Source organism: Lytechinus variegatus, chromosome 1 (assembly GCF_018143015.1).
Source record: "Lytechinus variegatus isolate NC3 chromosome 1, Lvar_3.0, whole genome shotgun sequence".
Lineage (NCBI taxonomy): Eukaryota > Metazoa > Echinodermata > Echinoidea > Temnopleuroida > Toxopneustidae > Lytechinus > Lytechinus variegatus.
This window is the reverse complement of record NC_054740.1, coordinates 49,465,696-49,484,594: the sequence shown is the minus strand read 5'-3', so window position 1 is coordinate 49,484,594 and position 18,899 is coordinate 49,465,696. Positions and strand designations below refer to the sequence as shown.

At 35.1% G+C, this 18,899-nt stretch overlaps 1 protein-coding gene across 3 annotated transcripts in view; it reads right to left on the bottom strand.

The window, feature by feature from the left end:
• Positions 1-3,401: 3,401 nt before the first annotated feature.
• Positions 3,402-18,899, bottom strand: part of LOC121415585 (tudor domain-containing protein 7A-like) — a 62,228-nt gene continuing 46,730 nt past the window's right edge. For all 3 annotated transcript variants that reach the window (XM_041608857.1, XM_041608864.1, XM_041608873.1), the window contains 6 exons: positions 18,688-18,795; positions 18,173-18,290; positions 12,482-12,640; positions 12,024-12,119; positions 9,892-10,004; positions 3,402-6,668 (listed from right to left, as the gene is read on the bottom strand). In XM_041608857.1, coding sequence (XP_041464791.1) covers positions 6,587-6,668; positions 9,892-10,004; positions 12,024-12,119; positions 12,482-12,640; positions 18,173-18,290; positions 18,688-18,795 — 676 coding nt within the window. In that variant the 3' untranslated portion in view covers positions 3,402-6,586. The remainder of the gene's footprint in view (positions 6,669-9,891; positions 10,005-12,023; positions 12,120-12,481; positions 12,641-18,172; positions 18,291-18,687; positions 18,796-18,899) is intronic.

The following is an 18,899-nucleotide window of genomic DNA, read 5'->3' as shown; positions in this document are numbered from 1 at the left end:
GACCCTAAATGACCTTTGACCTTAATCATGAGACCTGAAACTTGCACAAAATATTCAGTGATCCTTGATTACTATTATGTCCAAGTTTCATGAATCAGATCCATAAACTTTTAAAGTTATGATGGGAATTCAACAGATATCCCCAATTCGGCCAAAGTTCATTGACCCTAAATGACCTTTGACCTTGGTCATGTGATGTGAAACTCATGCAGGATGTTCAGTGATACTTGATTAACCTTATGTATAAGTTTCATGAACTAGGTCCATATATTTTCTAAGTTATGATGACATTTCAAAAACTTAACCTCAGGTTAAGATTTCGATGTTGATTCCTCCAACATGGTCTAAGTTCATTGACCCTAAATGACCTTTGACCTTGGTCATGTGACATGAAACTTTTATAGGATGTTCAGTAATACTTGATTAACCTTATGGCCAAGTTTCATGAACTAGGTCCATATACTTTTTAAGTTATGATGTCATTTCAAAAACTTAACCTCAGGTTAAGATTTGATGTTGACGCCGCCGCCGCCGTCGGAAAAGCGGTGCCTATAGTCTCACTCTGCTTCGCAGGTGAGACAAAAATGAAAGATATATCACTACTATGGAACTATTTTTTTTTCAACTGGCGGAAGATTTAGGGCCATTTTACTCTAATTGATGAATTTGATATTGTCAGGTGTAGTCTTCATAAATACTGATTTATTTTTAAAATAGCTGGTCAAGGTACCCTTTTCTGGTCAGAAATGGAATGTCAGACATATATCCTGTCCACTGGTAGTAAATACTTCCTTATTTTTTATGAATTTTTTAAAGTGCCACTTTAACACGAGTCTATGGGAAATGAATTAGGCCTTTGATATCTGCAGTCATGTGAATATACTTGAGCTGTATCCATTCAAATGTCTTTGAAATACATGTATTTAATCTTGTGTACTTTTTTGTAACACAGATAGTTGTATCGATCATCTTTCTGTAGAAAGAAACTTTGCAAAACCAAAGTTAATCTAACTATATCTAATCCAATGAAAGAAAAAGAAGTTATTAGGTAAGATTGTCAAGAGCAGAATACTTTGCTAAATTCAAAATACAGCATGGTCTTAATCACTCCCTAAAAGTACCAAATGGCTTTGAACAGGATAAGATACAGTGTACAACAAACAAATAACACTAAAATATTTAAAGGGTAAACGTGGTTTTTAATGAGAAATAATCAACAAAAAGGAGAACAATGAAGTGACTATTATCATTGTCATGTTAGAATACATACTTCTGTTAAAATCAGCCCTGATACTAAAGGTTCAATTCCAATTCGTCCAATTGCCAAATTGTCTACTATCATTTGGTCCCCCATCAGTTTGTCCACTCACAACATGGTCTACTTTCATTTAGTCAAATACCATTCCATTTATCAAACCGTTGGTCCAATAGACATTTAGTATATGACTACTTGTGTTAAATTGAGCAAAATGAATGAATTTAAATGGATATAAGACTAACTGGTTATGAGACGAAATGGTGACTAGACGAAGTGATAATTGGACCAAAAGGTTAAAGGTATTATTTAACTTTGTGAGCAGCCGATTTAAAAAATTTTCAAACCAAGATGAAACATGTGTACAAGTGCATGTATTAGAACTAATAAACCCTGAAAACAACCATTATTGAGAATGAAAAGCTAAAACTAAGGGGGGAAACCCCGATTTTGTAAATAGGCGTCTTATAGACACCTAAATAGTTCACATAAGTGTAGGGGATGAAATTAAGATGGTGTTTCCGGTCACTTTATATTTCAATTTTTGAAGCATTAAATAATCATTTTTGAACGCAATTTTTTCTGGGCTTCATTTTTGGAACATAACACAGACACAGGTGACAAGTGTGACCTTCTAGCTCAGATTTTATAAAAGTCAAACCAATGTTAACCAATCACTTTAATGGATCAAATGATTGTTTGACCAAATGTTGGACAAAATGGCATTAGAGTAAATGAAAGTAGACCATGTGGTGACTGGACCAGTTGGCAGTAGACAAATTGCGGCCGTGATCTGGCAGAACTACGTATGTCCTTTTACGCGATTCTGAGATATTCGAGCTTAAAATTCAAGATTGCTTCTTTAGCTTTCTTTGGAAAAATGCAGAATGGTGTATCAGACTTTTGTTTTCCTTTGTTCTGTGGAACATATATAAGGTATAAGCACAGTTTTATCAGGCAAAACTACGTATGTTCTTGCGCATTGCAAAGTTTTATGAGGTAAAACTACGTATGTCCTGCGCATTTCAAAGTTTTATCAGGTAAAACAATGTATGTCCTTGAGCATTACAAAGTTTTATCAGGTAAAACTACGTATGTCCTTGCGCATTGCAAGTTTTATCAGGTAAAACTATGTATGTCCTTGCGCATTGCAAAGTTTTATCAGGTAAAACTACATATGTCCTGGCGCATTGCATAGTTTTATCAGGTAAAACTACGTATGTCGTGGCGCATTGCAAAGTTTTATCAGGCAAAACTACGTATAGATCTAGTGGATCATATTACCAGGTTTCCCTGGTATTATCAAACACTTATGAATTCAATATCAAGCCAAATATTCTCATAAAATTCATCAAACTTTCACAATAAATACACAAATACCTAATTAGACATATGTAAAAAAATTGCAGAATTCGTTTTTTTTTACGATATCAGCTTCCAATCGAATCCCCCCAAATGTGAAATATTTTGTTCACTTGAAAATTATATTGTATTACTAAATGCATATTTTCTGGAAAAATTGAGACTGAAACAACAAAATCACTGATTCAGTCTATCAATAGATTTACATGTACGAAGTTTAGATCTACATCTAACAGTAAATTATAGCTAAGTTGGATCGCTACCATGTAGTTAATTATGAAGACTGTATAAAGTTAACTTGTAACATGTTAGACTGCTTTTTCTAAAAGTTAATTCTTACTGTGTCAGGTCAGTGTTTCTAGTCAGATTAATAGTCTTGATACTCACTAATTTATAGCAGAAGTTTCCTTTTGGCAGATATGGCACAATGGCGGCTAATTTTACTGAGATCTAGAGTATAGATTTCATTCAAAGTAAGATCAAAGTTCATGCATAGATCTATAGAAATTAGTTTTTATGAACCCTTACTTACTCTCAGCCTACCTTAAAGTTTAGAGATGATGATCAGTGTTAGATCTCTAACTTTGATATAATCTCATGTTTTCCAGGTGAACAATAAAGTATACTAGAGAGTCTAGCTTAAGGCCTAGTCACAACGCCCAAGCGTTGTTGGAGCGGTAGGGAGAGAGGGTCGAATCTCGCTCACAAAATTGGGAAAAAAAAAAAAAAAATCGAAATAAAAAATGGTTAACGGTGGCGAGCGGTGATGATTTTTTCTCTACGCTAAATTCAAAATCCGTTTCCCTTTCCAGGCTCTGGAATTTGAAGCCATGGCACCACATTGACCATGAGAAGTTTTAAATGGCAGTTCCTTATTGCACTAAGTAACATGCAGTATACTACATGTAGCTAGCTGCGCGTGATGAGGTTCTCCTGCCAATTACAATGCAAAAATGGAGGAGATGCGTAGTTTTGCCGGATGAATCAACTTCTACTTTCGAAGCTGTTGTTCTAATAAAACTATGTAAATAAGACTTACATGTACGTAGTTTTGCCTTTTAAATTTCTGATTTTTGAGAAAATTTTTCCAAAACTGGTTTTCGAATCTCAAAATATGGTTAGAGTTCGAACTTGAAATTTTACCAGATGAAAGGGCATATTCAAAACTATAAGAAATTCGTAAGAAACAAAAGCAAAAAAACATGACTTACACTGTTTTTCCAGATCCAGCCAATTTACCATACTAAAAGCCAAACATTTGTATACTTTCGTAAATATTTCAGGAAATGTTAATGTACATAGCAACATAAGCAGAATTTTTCTACCAAATATTGGAGCAATCATTTTTTCCTCAGATCACCTCATATCATTTTGCATATCTCTTTTCTTAGTTCTTGTGCGAATATAAAAATCATACAGTTTACAATCCAATGCATACGATGGTACACTGTTAACACATCAGCTAATGTGATATCATTATCTATATAAGCAATGATTATAAAATAATCTTGAAAATCTGCATTGGATTCACAAAATTAAAGTAAGATTGAGGAAAATTTCAATCCATGCATGCTAAGAAGAGAATTCACTCTGTATTTGAGCATATACAAACAATCCCAGGTTTAATTTTTTTAAAAATCAAATTCAAAATTGCATCTGAATCAATTAAGTGATTACTTCTGAAAAGTTTACATCATGCTAAAACACAAAGTATTGATTAAAAAGCTTGATTTACTTTACCATAGTCACAATATGAATACATGAACAATGATATAGATTTTAGGTTGTGTGTATACCAGACAAGATTGATAGCAACCACTTCACTTTCCAGAAAAATAGGTCAACAACCTTTCTCTATTTAAGGACCATAATATTTCAAACATGGTTTTCATAATGCCATGGCACTTATCAATGCTAAATGTGTTAAAAATGTACATGGATTATATCAATGAGTGTGAATTAAAAAAAAATCTGCATGAGATCGGTACAAAACTTTCATGACTTTTCATGTAAGAAACCAGAATTCCAATAAAAATGGCAACATGCCATTAAAAATCAACTTGTTGAACTTGAATGCCCATAGTTCAATTATAATAATACCACTTTGTGAATACAGACCATTGTAAGCTGTAAAATGCAATTTGTATGCCCAGATATTAGAGCAAAGATGAGTATGGTTAACTATGAATCTATGCAAGAATGTATGAGAAATACTCAGCAAGTATTATGAAGGGGTTAAAATTGTAGAATGTCTTCTATTTTCCTAAGTCACTGAATATCAAGGCAAAGTCTATATAGCATTTGACCTAAAATTGTTTCCCTATTATATCTTATACACCCTAAACAAATGAATTTAGAACGAGGGGAGGTGGGTCGGGTAATGAGGGGCATAATTTCCCCACAATTTATGAAAATCACAGTCTGACAATGACTATACATGTAACATCCCCTTCCCTCTCATCATTACTCTAACCCTGTCTGTTCTGAAAGTATATGTAAAACTACCATGACTGATACCCCTGTCATACCTTGATGTTTTAGCCAGCATATGCCAACAATATTGTTCACGTTGTTAGCTATTTTCTCTTTTAATCCCAATTCTGGATACCAAGCATTCCACTTGGGACATCAAGAATTGCATGTTGTTCATGGCACAAAACATCAAGAATTCAAATTCCTTATATAAGAAATCATTTGTGTTGTTAACAAGGCAATTCTTGATATCAATAAATGGGATTAAGGGAAGGTTTTGTCATAACAAACGTACAGTGAACATAGGCATACATGTATGCTCAATTAAACGTCCAGCAGTAGCAGTCTGTTTACTGATAACTTTAGTGGACACATAGGCAAATACATGACTTCTATATTAGAGTATGTGACTAATCTAGAAATCCTTCTTAATTAGGAGTTAATCTGCACATAAACAAATAATACATCAAGATACAACAATCATTGTCTAAATGACTGTTTACAAAACTCCCAAATGATAAGTTTGCTACATGATGTTCTTACATCTCAAAAGTGTAAAATTTCACAAACCATCACAACTACAGTACATGCATCTAGACTGATCATCATCATCTTGCTTATTACAGTTGAATATATCAGCATGACACTGCTCTACTTCAAAACCTTATATTTGCTTGATCCCTTGGTCCCAACAGTAGTTCCATACTATCTGTCAATCCCATTTCCAGAGAATTCAGCATTTACAGACAGACTGCTTGTTCACACTCTAGCAAAGTATCTACAGGAACAAGGACACATCAAGGCATCTCTTTCATACGATCCATCAGTCTTTTCTTTTCAGTACAGCAGTGAGTGGCTCCAAATGCCCATTCCATCTGCAACAGGGTGGCGGTATCTGCTGGTACTAGAACACTACCCAGCACCTGTGTAAGTCTTGGTCCTTTTCTACTGCAGCAAGAAGGCAATATCTGCTGGTAACAATACTAAATGCTATGTTTAATAGTCTTTTCTTCAGATACTGAAGCGGATGAAAGAGCTACAGATAAGTGCTGAAAGGCAGCTCGAGCTAAGGCCAGGGTAATAATAATAAGAAGAATGCGCCTTGGAATAGATTGTTTCTAGATAGATGGCGCTATACAAATGATTATTATTACTCTAGCCCATCTCTCACTGCAGAGAAGAGAATAAAATCTGCTGCAAATAGAACAATACCTCACAGCTGTCAGTCTTTTCATCAGAGAATGAACCAGATGAAGCATCTACAGATACATCCAGCTCATTCTCACTGCAGCAAAGAAGCCATTTCTTTGATTCTTGAACACATCCATAACAGTTCTTTATACAACCTCTCTATCTTCTCCTCAGCAAATGGAGTTGATGAAGCAACTCTAGACGATTCATGCCATATTAAAATGCATTACTTGTTTCCAAGGGCAGCAAAAGCTAATCATCTGTCCATTCAAGGACACTGTAGTGTAGAGGCAAGAGTTATAGCGACTAGGCAACTTCCCCAAGGGCACACAGATAGTTAATGTTCAGTCGGTCTCTGTACAATGTTAGTGAAAGACGTTTCGACTCCCTGCAAAATGTTAAACGGAGAAATGGTTATATGTAATAATAATCTGATTATTTATGAAGTACTTAACCCTTATAAAACAGGGGGGGTCAAATTGACCTCCCTTGACAAATTTCATCACTACGCTGTCGCACAAAGCTTTTTGATCGCGCTGCTCACTGACTTTTTACTTTCAAGTCTTGCACATCTTTTGAGACCAAAATTGCGACGCCCGGGGACGCGGTTCTGAAATTACGCAACATTTTGTAAGTGCATGTCAGACACGACATTGCTCAAAAACGTGATGCTATGTAAAAAGTCAATGCAAATTGTGCTTTTCAATAAAAAATCATAGATGTATGATTATATTTACTTTTGCTGAATTAAATGGATTTATTTTATGTTATTTAATATCGCAGAAGGGTCCCAGACAAAGTGTGTGTCATGACAATGACCTTGAAAATACAGCTGAAAATCAATAAATCAGACAATTTTCATTAATAATCGAGTGTTTTCATCCACTTTTAATTGTGCTTCATTCCATCTTAGATTGTGAGTTCATGCTTCTAATTGCAATCATATTCTACTTTTGCTCTACATTTAATTGCATGTAGTATTTTTTAGTCTGTACCCTTTAATTTGGCCTTCATAACTAAAAGTAAGTTGTGAAGGTCAAATGCGTGATTTGAATATGCTTCTTATGAAGCACAAATAGCTATATTTGGAACTATTTCAAGGTCAAATGATATGGGTTTGAGTTCAAATATTTTATGTAGCTTAAAGTAGAACAAAAAGTGGAACATAATTTGCAATTATCAGCATGAACTCGAAATCTAAGATGGAATGACGCACAACACTCTATTAATGAAAATTGTCTGATTTATTGATTTTCATGATTTTCAGCTGTATTTTCAAGGTCATTGTAATGAAATAATAGTTTTTTAATCTGTAGATCCTCCAAGAACACATTATAGACTACTAACACTGCAAATATCAACCTGATCAAGTATTCTCTTCATGAGAAAATCCATTTTGAAATGTGTTGCAAAGTGTATGCGTGATTTGGATATACTTATGAAGCACAAATAGCTATATTTGGAATATCAAATGATATGGTTTTGAGTTCAAATATACTAGGTAGCTTAAATTAGAACAAAAGTGGAGCATGATTTGCAATTATCAGCATGAACTCACAAACTAAAGTAGAATGACACACAATTTAAGTGGATGAAAACACTTTGTCTTGATTATTGATAGAAATTGTCTGATTTAGTGATTTTTCATTTTTAGCTATATTTTCAAGGTCATTATCATTAAAGAAAATTTACTTTAACTGTAGATCCTTCAGGTACTCATTACAGACTACAAATACAGCAAATATCAACCTGATCAGGTTTACTCTTTACAACAAAATCTGTTTTGAAATGTGTTGCAAAGTACACGCATGATTTGAATATGCTACTTATGGAGCACAAATAGCTATATTTGGAATAATTTCAAGGTCAAATGATATGGTTTTGAGTTCAAATATTTTATGTAGCTAAAGTAGAACAAAAGTTGAACATGTCTTTCAATTTTTGGATTGAACTCACCCTAAGTATTGAAATGACACCTGTTTAAAAGTCAATGTAAACACACTTGAATGCCGTATGATTCTGGAAAATTAACCAATTTAAAATACTGTTTTATTGAATTTTAGGTGTGTTTTCAAGGTCATTACCAACAATACAAATTATTTCTGAAGATATATCCTTTTAATACTAATTACAGACGATCATCACAGAAGATATCACTGTCTTTTGGCTCTTCACCTTTGAGTTATCACAATTTGAAGTGTTGAAAAGCATGTATGTGTCATTTAACATAAAATTTAGGATGTTTACGACCATTTTGGAATGCAGAAATCATTTACTAAACATTCCGGTAGCAAAATTTCTCAAGTAACACTTGAAAATATGGGTAAATGTCTATAAAAACAAAGAAATTGGTCCCCCTCCTCGATGGGATGGAAGGTGATCCGTGACCTTGAACTTGGCATCTTTTGAAAAAAATCAAACTTTGAGGGCGCCCTTGAAGAAAACGATGCACACTCTTGTGTCAATATTTTGTAATTCTATTTGGTATATGAAAATCCATAAATGTGCATAATATTTGGGTCTAAGCTAATTGAATTTTGGATTTATGAGCCTCCAAACATCCTTCTGAAAACATTGACATGGACGCTTAACACCATTTTCGGTGACCTCATGTGCGAAATCCGGTCAACAGATACGCACCATAGTATACTCTGCACGTTTAAACAAAAAATTTCTTCCAATTTACTTAAAATGAAGACTGTAACCAATCAAACTTTTCTGCAGTAGTCAATCAAAAATAGGCAATTTCATTAAAAATAATTTGAGTTTGCATTGGTTGGAATGGAAGGCCGCATCTTAGCAACCGTTTGACCTTGGGGCAAAATATTTAGGTTTTTCCGTCAAACACTTGGGGCAACAATTGGTGCGAGTTTAAAGAAAATCGAAGAGGGTCGGGTGACAAATTGTCAGATATTTGTTAGAAATGTAATACATATTCCAACCAAAAATTAGCATTCTACTAGCTATATAAATTGAGCAAAAGGCAAAAACATACACAAAACACAAGATTAGGGCAAATTTCATATGCTTTTTTGCATAATAAATTAAAAATATAAAGAATTATTTTTTAAATAATTTTACCATACAGTCTTGTAGTTTTCATCTGGCTCTACGTGCAAAGTCAGTGAACGGCGCGGTAAAAAAATATCGGAAATATTGTGCAAATCGTTGAGGGGGGAAGGGTCTCCGAGGCCCGCCCCCAACCCCCCCAGTCTGGATAACTATCATCTTCTAAAGTGCAAAATGTACTAGGAGTGCATAATGCACTGAGATTAGGCTACATACTCAAAGAAAGTGGAGGCTTTAAATCAACACATTCTTCAAATCCTTTGAATTTGCAGCAATATGTCAGTGAATATGTAGCTTCTTCTTATTTAAGTGATGACACGAGGCTCATAGAATCTCGGCAAAAGAAGAGATGAATCTCCTGCAAACATTTTCTTTTCATTCATTATTAGTCAGTTTCAGTATGTTTACCAGTCAAAAATAATTACAGATGGACCAGTGACATTTCAAACCATTCCAATGTGTAAACTTAAGTGAAACCAATGCATTGTGGATTAGATCAACATAACCGCTGTCAAAATTTCCAAACAGATGAGCTCACTTACTTTGATATAACCTGTGCAAGTCGAATCTGACCCAAAGCAACATTGCAGAATCTTGTTGTTGCAGTTTTACTGGTTGCTTTATTGTCCATGCCATGTAACTTACAAGGAATAGCCTGATGACAGAAAAGAAATGCCCTTTCATTAAAATGTTTAAATGACTAACTACCAGTCTATACCAAATATTGTATACACCATCACATAGTGTATTGACCAATCAGTATCTACATGGAACATATAAACCAAAGCAAATACCGGTATACAAAACTTTCTATAAAGAATCAGAGAAATACAATAAAGTCTATATGAGCAGATGATTATTTCAAACAATTCATGTAATACAGATTTCAATGGAGAAATCTAATTCAGGGGTAACCTAAATTATGGTCTTTATAGACAGGGGGTACCTCTATGCAGGTGGCTACTAAAGTCCCATGTCAATTGCTTCAGTGGCAATCGCTCCGTTGGAAAATCAGCACGTTTGTAATTTAACCTCCAAATCCGACTAAATCCTAATCTTTACATTAATATGAATCTCTACTGTATTCCTAACTCTAACCCGATGCCCTCCGAGATATCAAGACCAGAGCAATTATTCAGAGGAAAATTTCTTTGTCACCAAGCACACTGGCAAGTAAAACTGTTTTGACGGTATGATGAAATGCATCTAATCTAAAAATAAAATTCTATATTATTCACTGGAAGGAAAATTCTATACCAATCCTGATATTTCAATGCATATGACTAGACAAGTGGAGCGCCTCTGGCAGTCTCACCTGCATCGTGTGATTCAATATAGCAGCAGTATTGACTTTGAAAACTACTAAAAAATAATCATTCACAAACCATGCCATTCATACAATACTATGTTCATTGACTTAAATGACATTTGACTTTTATCATGCGACCTAAGACTTGTCAGTGATACTTGATAACCCCTATATCCACATTTTATAAACTATATCTATAAACTTTGAAAATTATGACAGCGATCTAATAATTACCCCCAAAATGGTCAAAGTTCAATGACCTTTGACGTTGGTCATGTGACCTGAAACTCACATGAGATGTTCAATGATACTTGATTACTCTAAAGTCCAAGTTTTATGAACTAGATCCAAACAATTTCAGATTATGATGGTTATTCAACATATACCCCTAACATGGCCAAAGTTCATTGATCTTTGACCTTGGTCATGTGACCTGAATCTCGCATAGGATGTTCAGTGATGCTTGATTACTCTTATGTCAAGGTTTTATGTACTAGACCAATACACTTACAGAGTCATGATGGTAATTCAACAAATACCCCAATATGGCAAAGGTTTATTGACCTTAAATGACCTTGACCTTGGTCATGAGACCTGAAAATCGCACTGGATGTCCAGTGATACTCGATTACTCTTATGCCAAAGTTTCATGAATCAGATCCATAAACTTTCAAGATTATGATTTCAATTAAACAGATACCCCAACTTGGCCAAAGTTCCTTGACCCTAAATGACCTTTGACCTTGGTCATGTGACTTGAAACTCAGGCAGGATGTTCAATAATACTTGATAAATCTTATGTCCAGGTTTCATGAATTAGGTCCATATTTTTTTATGATGTATGACCTTTCAAAAACTTAACCATAGGCTAAGATTTGATGTTGATTCCCCAACATGGTCTAAGTTCATTGACCCTAAATGACCTTTGACCTTGGTCATGTGACCTGAAACTCACGCAGGATGTTTAGTAATACTTGATTAACCCTATGGCCAAGTTTCATGAACTAGGTCCAAATACTTGTTAAGTTATGCTGTCATTTCAAAAACTTATCCGTCGGAAAAGAGGCACCTATAGTCTCACTCTGCTATGCACTTGAGACAAAACCATGAATATTTGAGCGCAAGAAACAGAGACAGTCATTTTGAAACTTACAAAACAATAATACTTTACAAAATGTTACAAGTGTTTTGTGTGTTCAGGTTTTTTTTTTTAATTTAAGTCTTTACATTGTAAATGACTGAAATAGAAAGAGGCTTTTCATAATTATTACATGTGTTATTAAGCTTATTGAAGGAAGAGAGAGGGAAGTATAATTTTTTTCATTTGTGAATTCTGAAAGTATTTAGAGTTTGATCATTCTATACCTGGAAGGCTAGTTGATAGAACGAAGGGTCAAGAACTCTTAGATCATCAAATGGAACAGATTCTACATCACCATGATCAACCAGAAAACAACCAGCCTGAAGAAAAGAAAAAGAAAATCTTGATTTAACAGCTGCAAAGAAAATGTGTTCATCATACACTCGTAAATGCAGTCAAGATTTTGTCTCCAACATTGCCAGATCAACAGCATTATCACACACCTCACTTATCAAATTCTCACAAACTGTATAACAATTCTTCAATATCATTTGAAATTATCGCCAATCAACACCATTTCCAATGTACATGCTGTATATGCACATATACAGGGCTCCATTATACACTCTAATTGCGTCGGCTGTGTCGATTAAGGGGTTCTCAACTAGGAAGCTTAGTGCAATTCTTACTCTCACTTATCTCTTCGTGAAACATCCCTAGGTTCCAAAAAGTTATGACCTACCTCCTGGTTGTCAATGGCTACAACCTTCACCCTGAGCCACCCATCATCCATTTGAGCAGCATAAAGACTGTCAACAGTAGGCGAATTGCTCAATCTGAAATTGGGATCGTCTGCTTCATAGAACTCCCTCATATCATCTTCCAGAGTACATAGCTTATCCTGATAAGGAAAGGGAAAATTGATGTTGAATGCTTAGATGGAAGGGGTGAAAATATATTCCAAGATTACAAAAAAAACAAACAAGTGGAATGCCTCTGGCCGTCTCACCTGCATCACGCGGTTCAATATAGCAGCAGTGCTGACTTTGAAAACTACTCTAACTCGCACAAGATGTTCAGTGATACACGGTTACTCTTATGTCCACTTTTTATGAACTAGACCAATAAACTTACAGAGATATGATGGTTATTCAACAAAAAACCCCAACATGGCCAAAGTTCATTGACCTTACATGACCTTTAACCTTGATCATGTGACCTGAAACTCGCACAGGACGTTCAGTGATACTTGATTACTCTTATGTCCAAGTTTCATGAATCAGATCCATAAACTTTCAAAGTTATGATGGTAATTCAACAGATACACCCAATTCGGCCAAAGTTCATTGACCTTTGACCTTGGTCATGTGACCTGAAATGCGCACAGGATGTTCAGTGATACTTGATTACTATAATGTCCAAGTTTAACGAACTAGATCAATAAACTTTCAAAGTTATGATGGTAATTCAACAGATACCCCTAATTCGGCCAAAGTTCATTGACCCTAAATGACCTTTGACCTTAATCATGAGACCTGAAACTTGCACAAAGTGTTCAGTGATGCTTGATTACTATTATGTCCAAGTTTCATGAATCAGATCCATAAACTTTCAAAGTTATGATGGGAATTCAACAGATACCCCCAATTCGGCCAAAGTTCATTGACCCGAGATGACCTTTGACCTTGGTCATGTGACATAAAACTCATGCAGGATAATCAGTAATACTTGATTAACCTTATGGCCAAGTTTCATGAACTAGGTCCATATAATTTCTAAGTTATGATGTCATTTCAAAAACTTAACCTCAGGTTAAGATTTGATGTTGACGGTCGGCGACGTCGCCGTCGGAAAAGCGGCGCCTATAGTCTCACTCTGCTATGCAGGTGAGACAAAAATCAGTTACTTGTTTCTAATGGTGCAGTCTTTTTATTTTTTCGATCAGGTGTTTCATAAATGAAATACATAAACAACCGTTTTCCACTCGTGGTGCAAGCTCAGTAGGGGAGATGTGACTCTGCCATATAGTGAAAACTGGGATGTATTTACAAGTAAAATGCATACACTGAATTTTATCCATTATGTGAAAAAGTAGTGGCCACAGTAGTTGTATTGCATCCAAATCCTGTTTACAATTAACAAAACTTATATCTCGCAGTACTTACTCCTTCTAAAAGAGGATATGAAGTAAAATCAGACAAAAATTAGCAGCACTGTAACTCACTTTCTCGACAGTGGCGTAGCTAGGATTTTTTTCCTGGGGGGGCACTGGGGGGTCCTTGCTTTTTCAGGGGGGGGGGGTGTTGCACCCACAAATGTAATAACGCCCACAAATGTAATAACGCCCACAAATGTAATAACACTTTACCCACAAATGTAATAACGCCCACAAATGTAATAACACTTTACCCACAAATGTAATAATTTTTGATCGCCCACAAATGTAATAATGACTTTACCCACAAATGTAGTAAATTTGAAGGGATTTTTGGCGAATCCGTTCTAAACTAAAATCCTCTAGTAATGCGTTCATATAGCACAAAAGTGCAAAGTCTTTTTTTTCAGACCGGGTTAATAAAACATCAAAGTACAAATATAAATCCAAAGTCTTTTTTCCAGACCCGGTTGTTTAGAAAAATATAATAAAAGTCCAAAGTCTTTTTTTCCAGACCCGGTTGTTTAAAAAATTGTGATATAAGTCCAAAGTCTTTTTCCAGACCCGGTTGTTTCAAAATTTTAATAAGTCCAAAGTCTTTTTCCTGACCCAGTTATTTCAAAATTTATAATATAAGTCCAAACTAAGATACGATAATGATATTCCTGTGGAAAAAATGGGAATCGAGCTTAGTCTTTTCTCCAGACCCAGTTAATTAAAACTGGTGGAATTAATGTCTTTGTTGTTGTTTCAACTAATATACGGTGTATATTGTGAATATATGCACTAAGAGTAAATTGAGAATCAAGCGTAGTCTTTTCTCCAGACCCGGTTACCTGTTATTTAAACATTATGAATAACAGTTTAAAAACAGTATAAAGACCCCATAATCTTATTAATGCTGGATATAGCTTAGTCTTTCAGCCCGACCATTTTTTTCTTAAAAAAAAAACGCTAATAGTAAGAATAAAAAGAAATCAGTCCAAGACCAAACAAACCTTCAACCTAAGAACCTGTTTTAAAAGAGGTTTAGAGTGTTGTCTTTATTCCAGACCTAAAACAGTTACGAAAAAAATCTTCTAACATAATACCTTATATTCTTATTCTCGTGGAATAACACGAGTTTTAAAACGTACTCTTTCCTCAACACCCGGCTATTAAAAAAAGTAACTGAAAAACTTCGAATCTAAGACAAAATTTCCAAAGTTTCACCCAGTAAAAATATGTCTTTTTTTAAATAATACTACTACCCCTACAAAACATTGTAATAACGCGTGGGTAAAGCAGACATCCTTTCTCCAGACTTGGTTACTATTTGAAAAATAAAATAGTTTTTACAAATATTCTAAAACGAATACCCAATAATCTAATTACTGTGGAATAACATGAAGACCGATTGTCGAAGATCGACTTTCCTCCAGACACAATTATTTCAGGAATAAAAAATCAATAAAACTCAACCCCAAACAACGAATCTAAGAACCAACAATTCTCCAAATTAAGACCATGCATGTAGAAAAGCACATGTTTAGAGCGTTGTCTTTATTCCAGACCCGGTGATTTAAAAATGATTTAAACAATCCTAAAAACAAAAGACTCATATTCTTATTCTTGTGGAATAACACGAGTATTATGCTTAATATAATCGTCTGGACCCAGTTATTTAAGAGATAAAGTAATATTGAAAAAAAAGACAGCTGAGACCAATCTTCAAAATTAAACCCACTTAAAATGATTGGGCTTAGAGTGTTGTCTTTACCCCTCACCGATGTATATTATAACTTTTGAAACGACCGGGTCTGAAAAAAAGACTTTGGACTTGCATTATAATTTTTGAATTAACCGGGTCTGGAAAAAAGACTTTGGACGTATATTATAATTTTGAAACAGCCGGGTCTGGTAAAAAGACTTTGGACGTATATTATAATTTTGAAAAACCGGGTCTGGAAAAAGACTTGGACTTGTACTGTAATATTTCATTAACCGGGTCTGGAAAAAAGACTGAACTTTTGTGCTATATGAGCGCATTAATATAGGATATTAGTTTAGAACGAATTTGCCAAAAATCGCTTCAGATTTATTACATTTGTAGGTAAAGTCATTATTACATTTGTGGGTAAAGTGTTATTACATTTGTGGGCGTTATTACATTTGTGGGTAAAGTGTTATTACATTTGTGGGCGTTATTACATTTGTGGGCGATTATTACATTTGTGGGTGTAACAGGGGCACCGGCCATCTTTTCCGATGTGTGTGTATGTGTCACAAGGGCGGATCCGACTTTCGCCAATAGGGGACGGGGCTGGACCTAAATTATCTTCACCTATATTTTCCCCGATCAGTCACTTTTTAGTTTTATTATAAAACAACATAAACATGAAATAATCTCATAAGCCTTATAGAAAAAGTGCGAGCGATTTTTTTTTTTTTTAACTTTCATGTACTTTGTCCCGAAAATTTAATATTCTGGGCAATGTTATGTGTGATCCTGAACAAGATTCGTTAAGTAACTAGATGGTTACTGCGAACGCCAAGCACGAGCAGAAATTTGTATTAACTGTTCTAGCATTATCTAAGAGGGACCTGTTAAGGACTGCTTACAGTTACCCATGAAGATGGTATATATTTCAATAATGCGAGCGCGAAGCACGAGCCAATTTTTTTGACATTCAGACTTAAAAAATGGTCATTCTAAGCACTTTTTGTATTAATAAATCGGATAGGTATGTAACTAAACAATTGATGCGAGCGCGAAGCGCAAGAGGAAGAAAATTGAGATTTTAGACCTAAAAGCAGGACACTCTATGCATATTTTGTAAATCATTAATAGGATATGGGTATCATTAATAATGCGATTGTGAAGTGTGAGCAGACAATTATTGATATTCTGATGTGAAACTTGATAATTTAAGTACATTTTGACTACCGGTAAACAACATGCAGGTTATGGCGCATGTTTTAGATTTAGACCTAGAATCTGGGCATTCTGAATACATTTGTTTAATGGAACATCATGGAATACACATAGACAATATGAACATGACAAATCAAACAATGTGACAACGCAGCGTAAGCTTTAAATGCTGATATGTAGACCAAAACGGACATTTCACAGAGCACTTAAATTTGTAAATGAAAAAAAAATATTGAAAGCTCGATATCCGAGCTAAAATATGTTTAATATATTGACTTCAAAACTTGCTTCATATCAGCCTATTGTGCAAGATATGAATCTCATCGAACAGGCAATACTGGCGCGAAGCGCAAGCAAACATTTTATGTAGTAACATGAAAGATTTTTTTTGCAAGTCTTCCCCTCACATTATTTCATTCACTCGTCTTCCTTCTCTTATTTTTTCTTCTGTCTTTCTTCTTTTCCTTTTTTCTTTTCTGCTTTCTCCTTTTTTTTGCTCTGCCAATTTTTTTCTGGGGGGCACCTGGGGGGCACACCAAATCTCAGGGGGGGCACGTGCCCCCCCAGGCCCCCCCCCCCCCCCCCCCGTAGCTATGCCACTGTTTCTTGACAAAAAAACCCTGAAGATTTGCTGAGAAAAAAAATTGAATCTAAATAGAGTTATATCAGGAGTATCAACCTTTTTACCTAAAATTGTTTTCTTAATACTAAAAGGACGGGGGGGGGGGGGGGGGGCATAATGGCCCCTCTTTGTTTCCAAAATGAAATAAGAGAGCGCTGCAAAATTTTATGACTTTTTTCTTTGAAGTCTCGTGCAACTTTTGAAACCAAAATCGCGACATACTGGTATAGCATCGCGAAGCAAGGTGACTGATAATTTTTCATTCTCATTGGTCTGCTTAACATAAGAAATAAAAAAAGAAAGAAATACACAAGGAAAATATTCACTTTTGAAATTTTTCTTTGTGGAAACCTTTAGATTAGATTAAAAAGATGACTTCTTGAAAAAAAAAGAAAAGAATATTATTCATAATACATAAAAAATAATAATTTTTAGAATTTTTTTTGTACTGGCTTATAGTTTATGTTGAAAAGAATGTGCGTTCCAAATTTCGACGCGATCATGCAAATGGTGGCTGAGATCAGAAGAGGGGGGGGGGCCATCATGCTCCCCACAGTCCTCAATACATCTCACATACCGCAGTCCTTTTAGGGTTAATGAATAAGACTATTTTTTAGATAATATGAGCTTGCCACAGACTATTGTCATATTTCCAAAATACAGCATTTTACATGAGGTTTTTTTGTCATCCCAGAAACTACATGCCCATTATCATTACTATTAATCATTATATGATACTTACAGCATATTCATCCCCCATGATGACACAATAGAAATCCACTACACTTATGATATATGATACATAAACTTCCCATAGACAGTCTTCCTCGGGAATGACTATACCAGGCACTGTTGGGGGTCTGTAAAAAGAGAGAAAATGTTTGATTAATAATAAACAAGAGCGTCGCTAAGGTGAGCACATAATACCCGCGCCTGCAACAAAGAAAATGGTGTTATTGGTCAAGCAAGAAAAGTGGAAGGTGGCGACTTCACCTTTGACCTTCTGGCCTCATATTCCGCAATGTAATGGCTACATCACACCCACCAGCCGGTGGCACCACGGCGAGCCGAAATCAGCTGATACATGTAACTATACATGAATTACTATAAGATCCACCCACATGTAGCTGACACCAGGACTATAGGATCCCTTTTGTTCGTCTAGGTAGGGGGCAATCTGCCTCCCCATCCAAAATACATTAATGAATAATAAAAATATTGCTTTTTTCATTGTCAACAATTGCCATACTCTAATACCTGTTTGAGTTTAAAGATGTGACATTGCGCCTTTCTTTGCCAGAGAGTGGTGACTGGGAGATCTCCACCTTCAAATTAGGGTACAGGATCTGATCATTCCCAACAACACTAAACAAAGAGAAATACAGAAAATAAGTTAAAAGTCAAAGGACACAATAAAAATCAATCATACAATACAATGAACATTAAAGTAGAAATATATTGCAAATCCT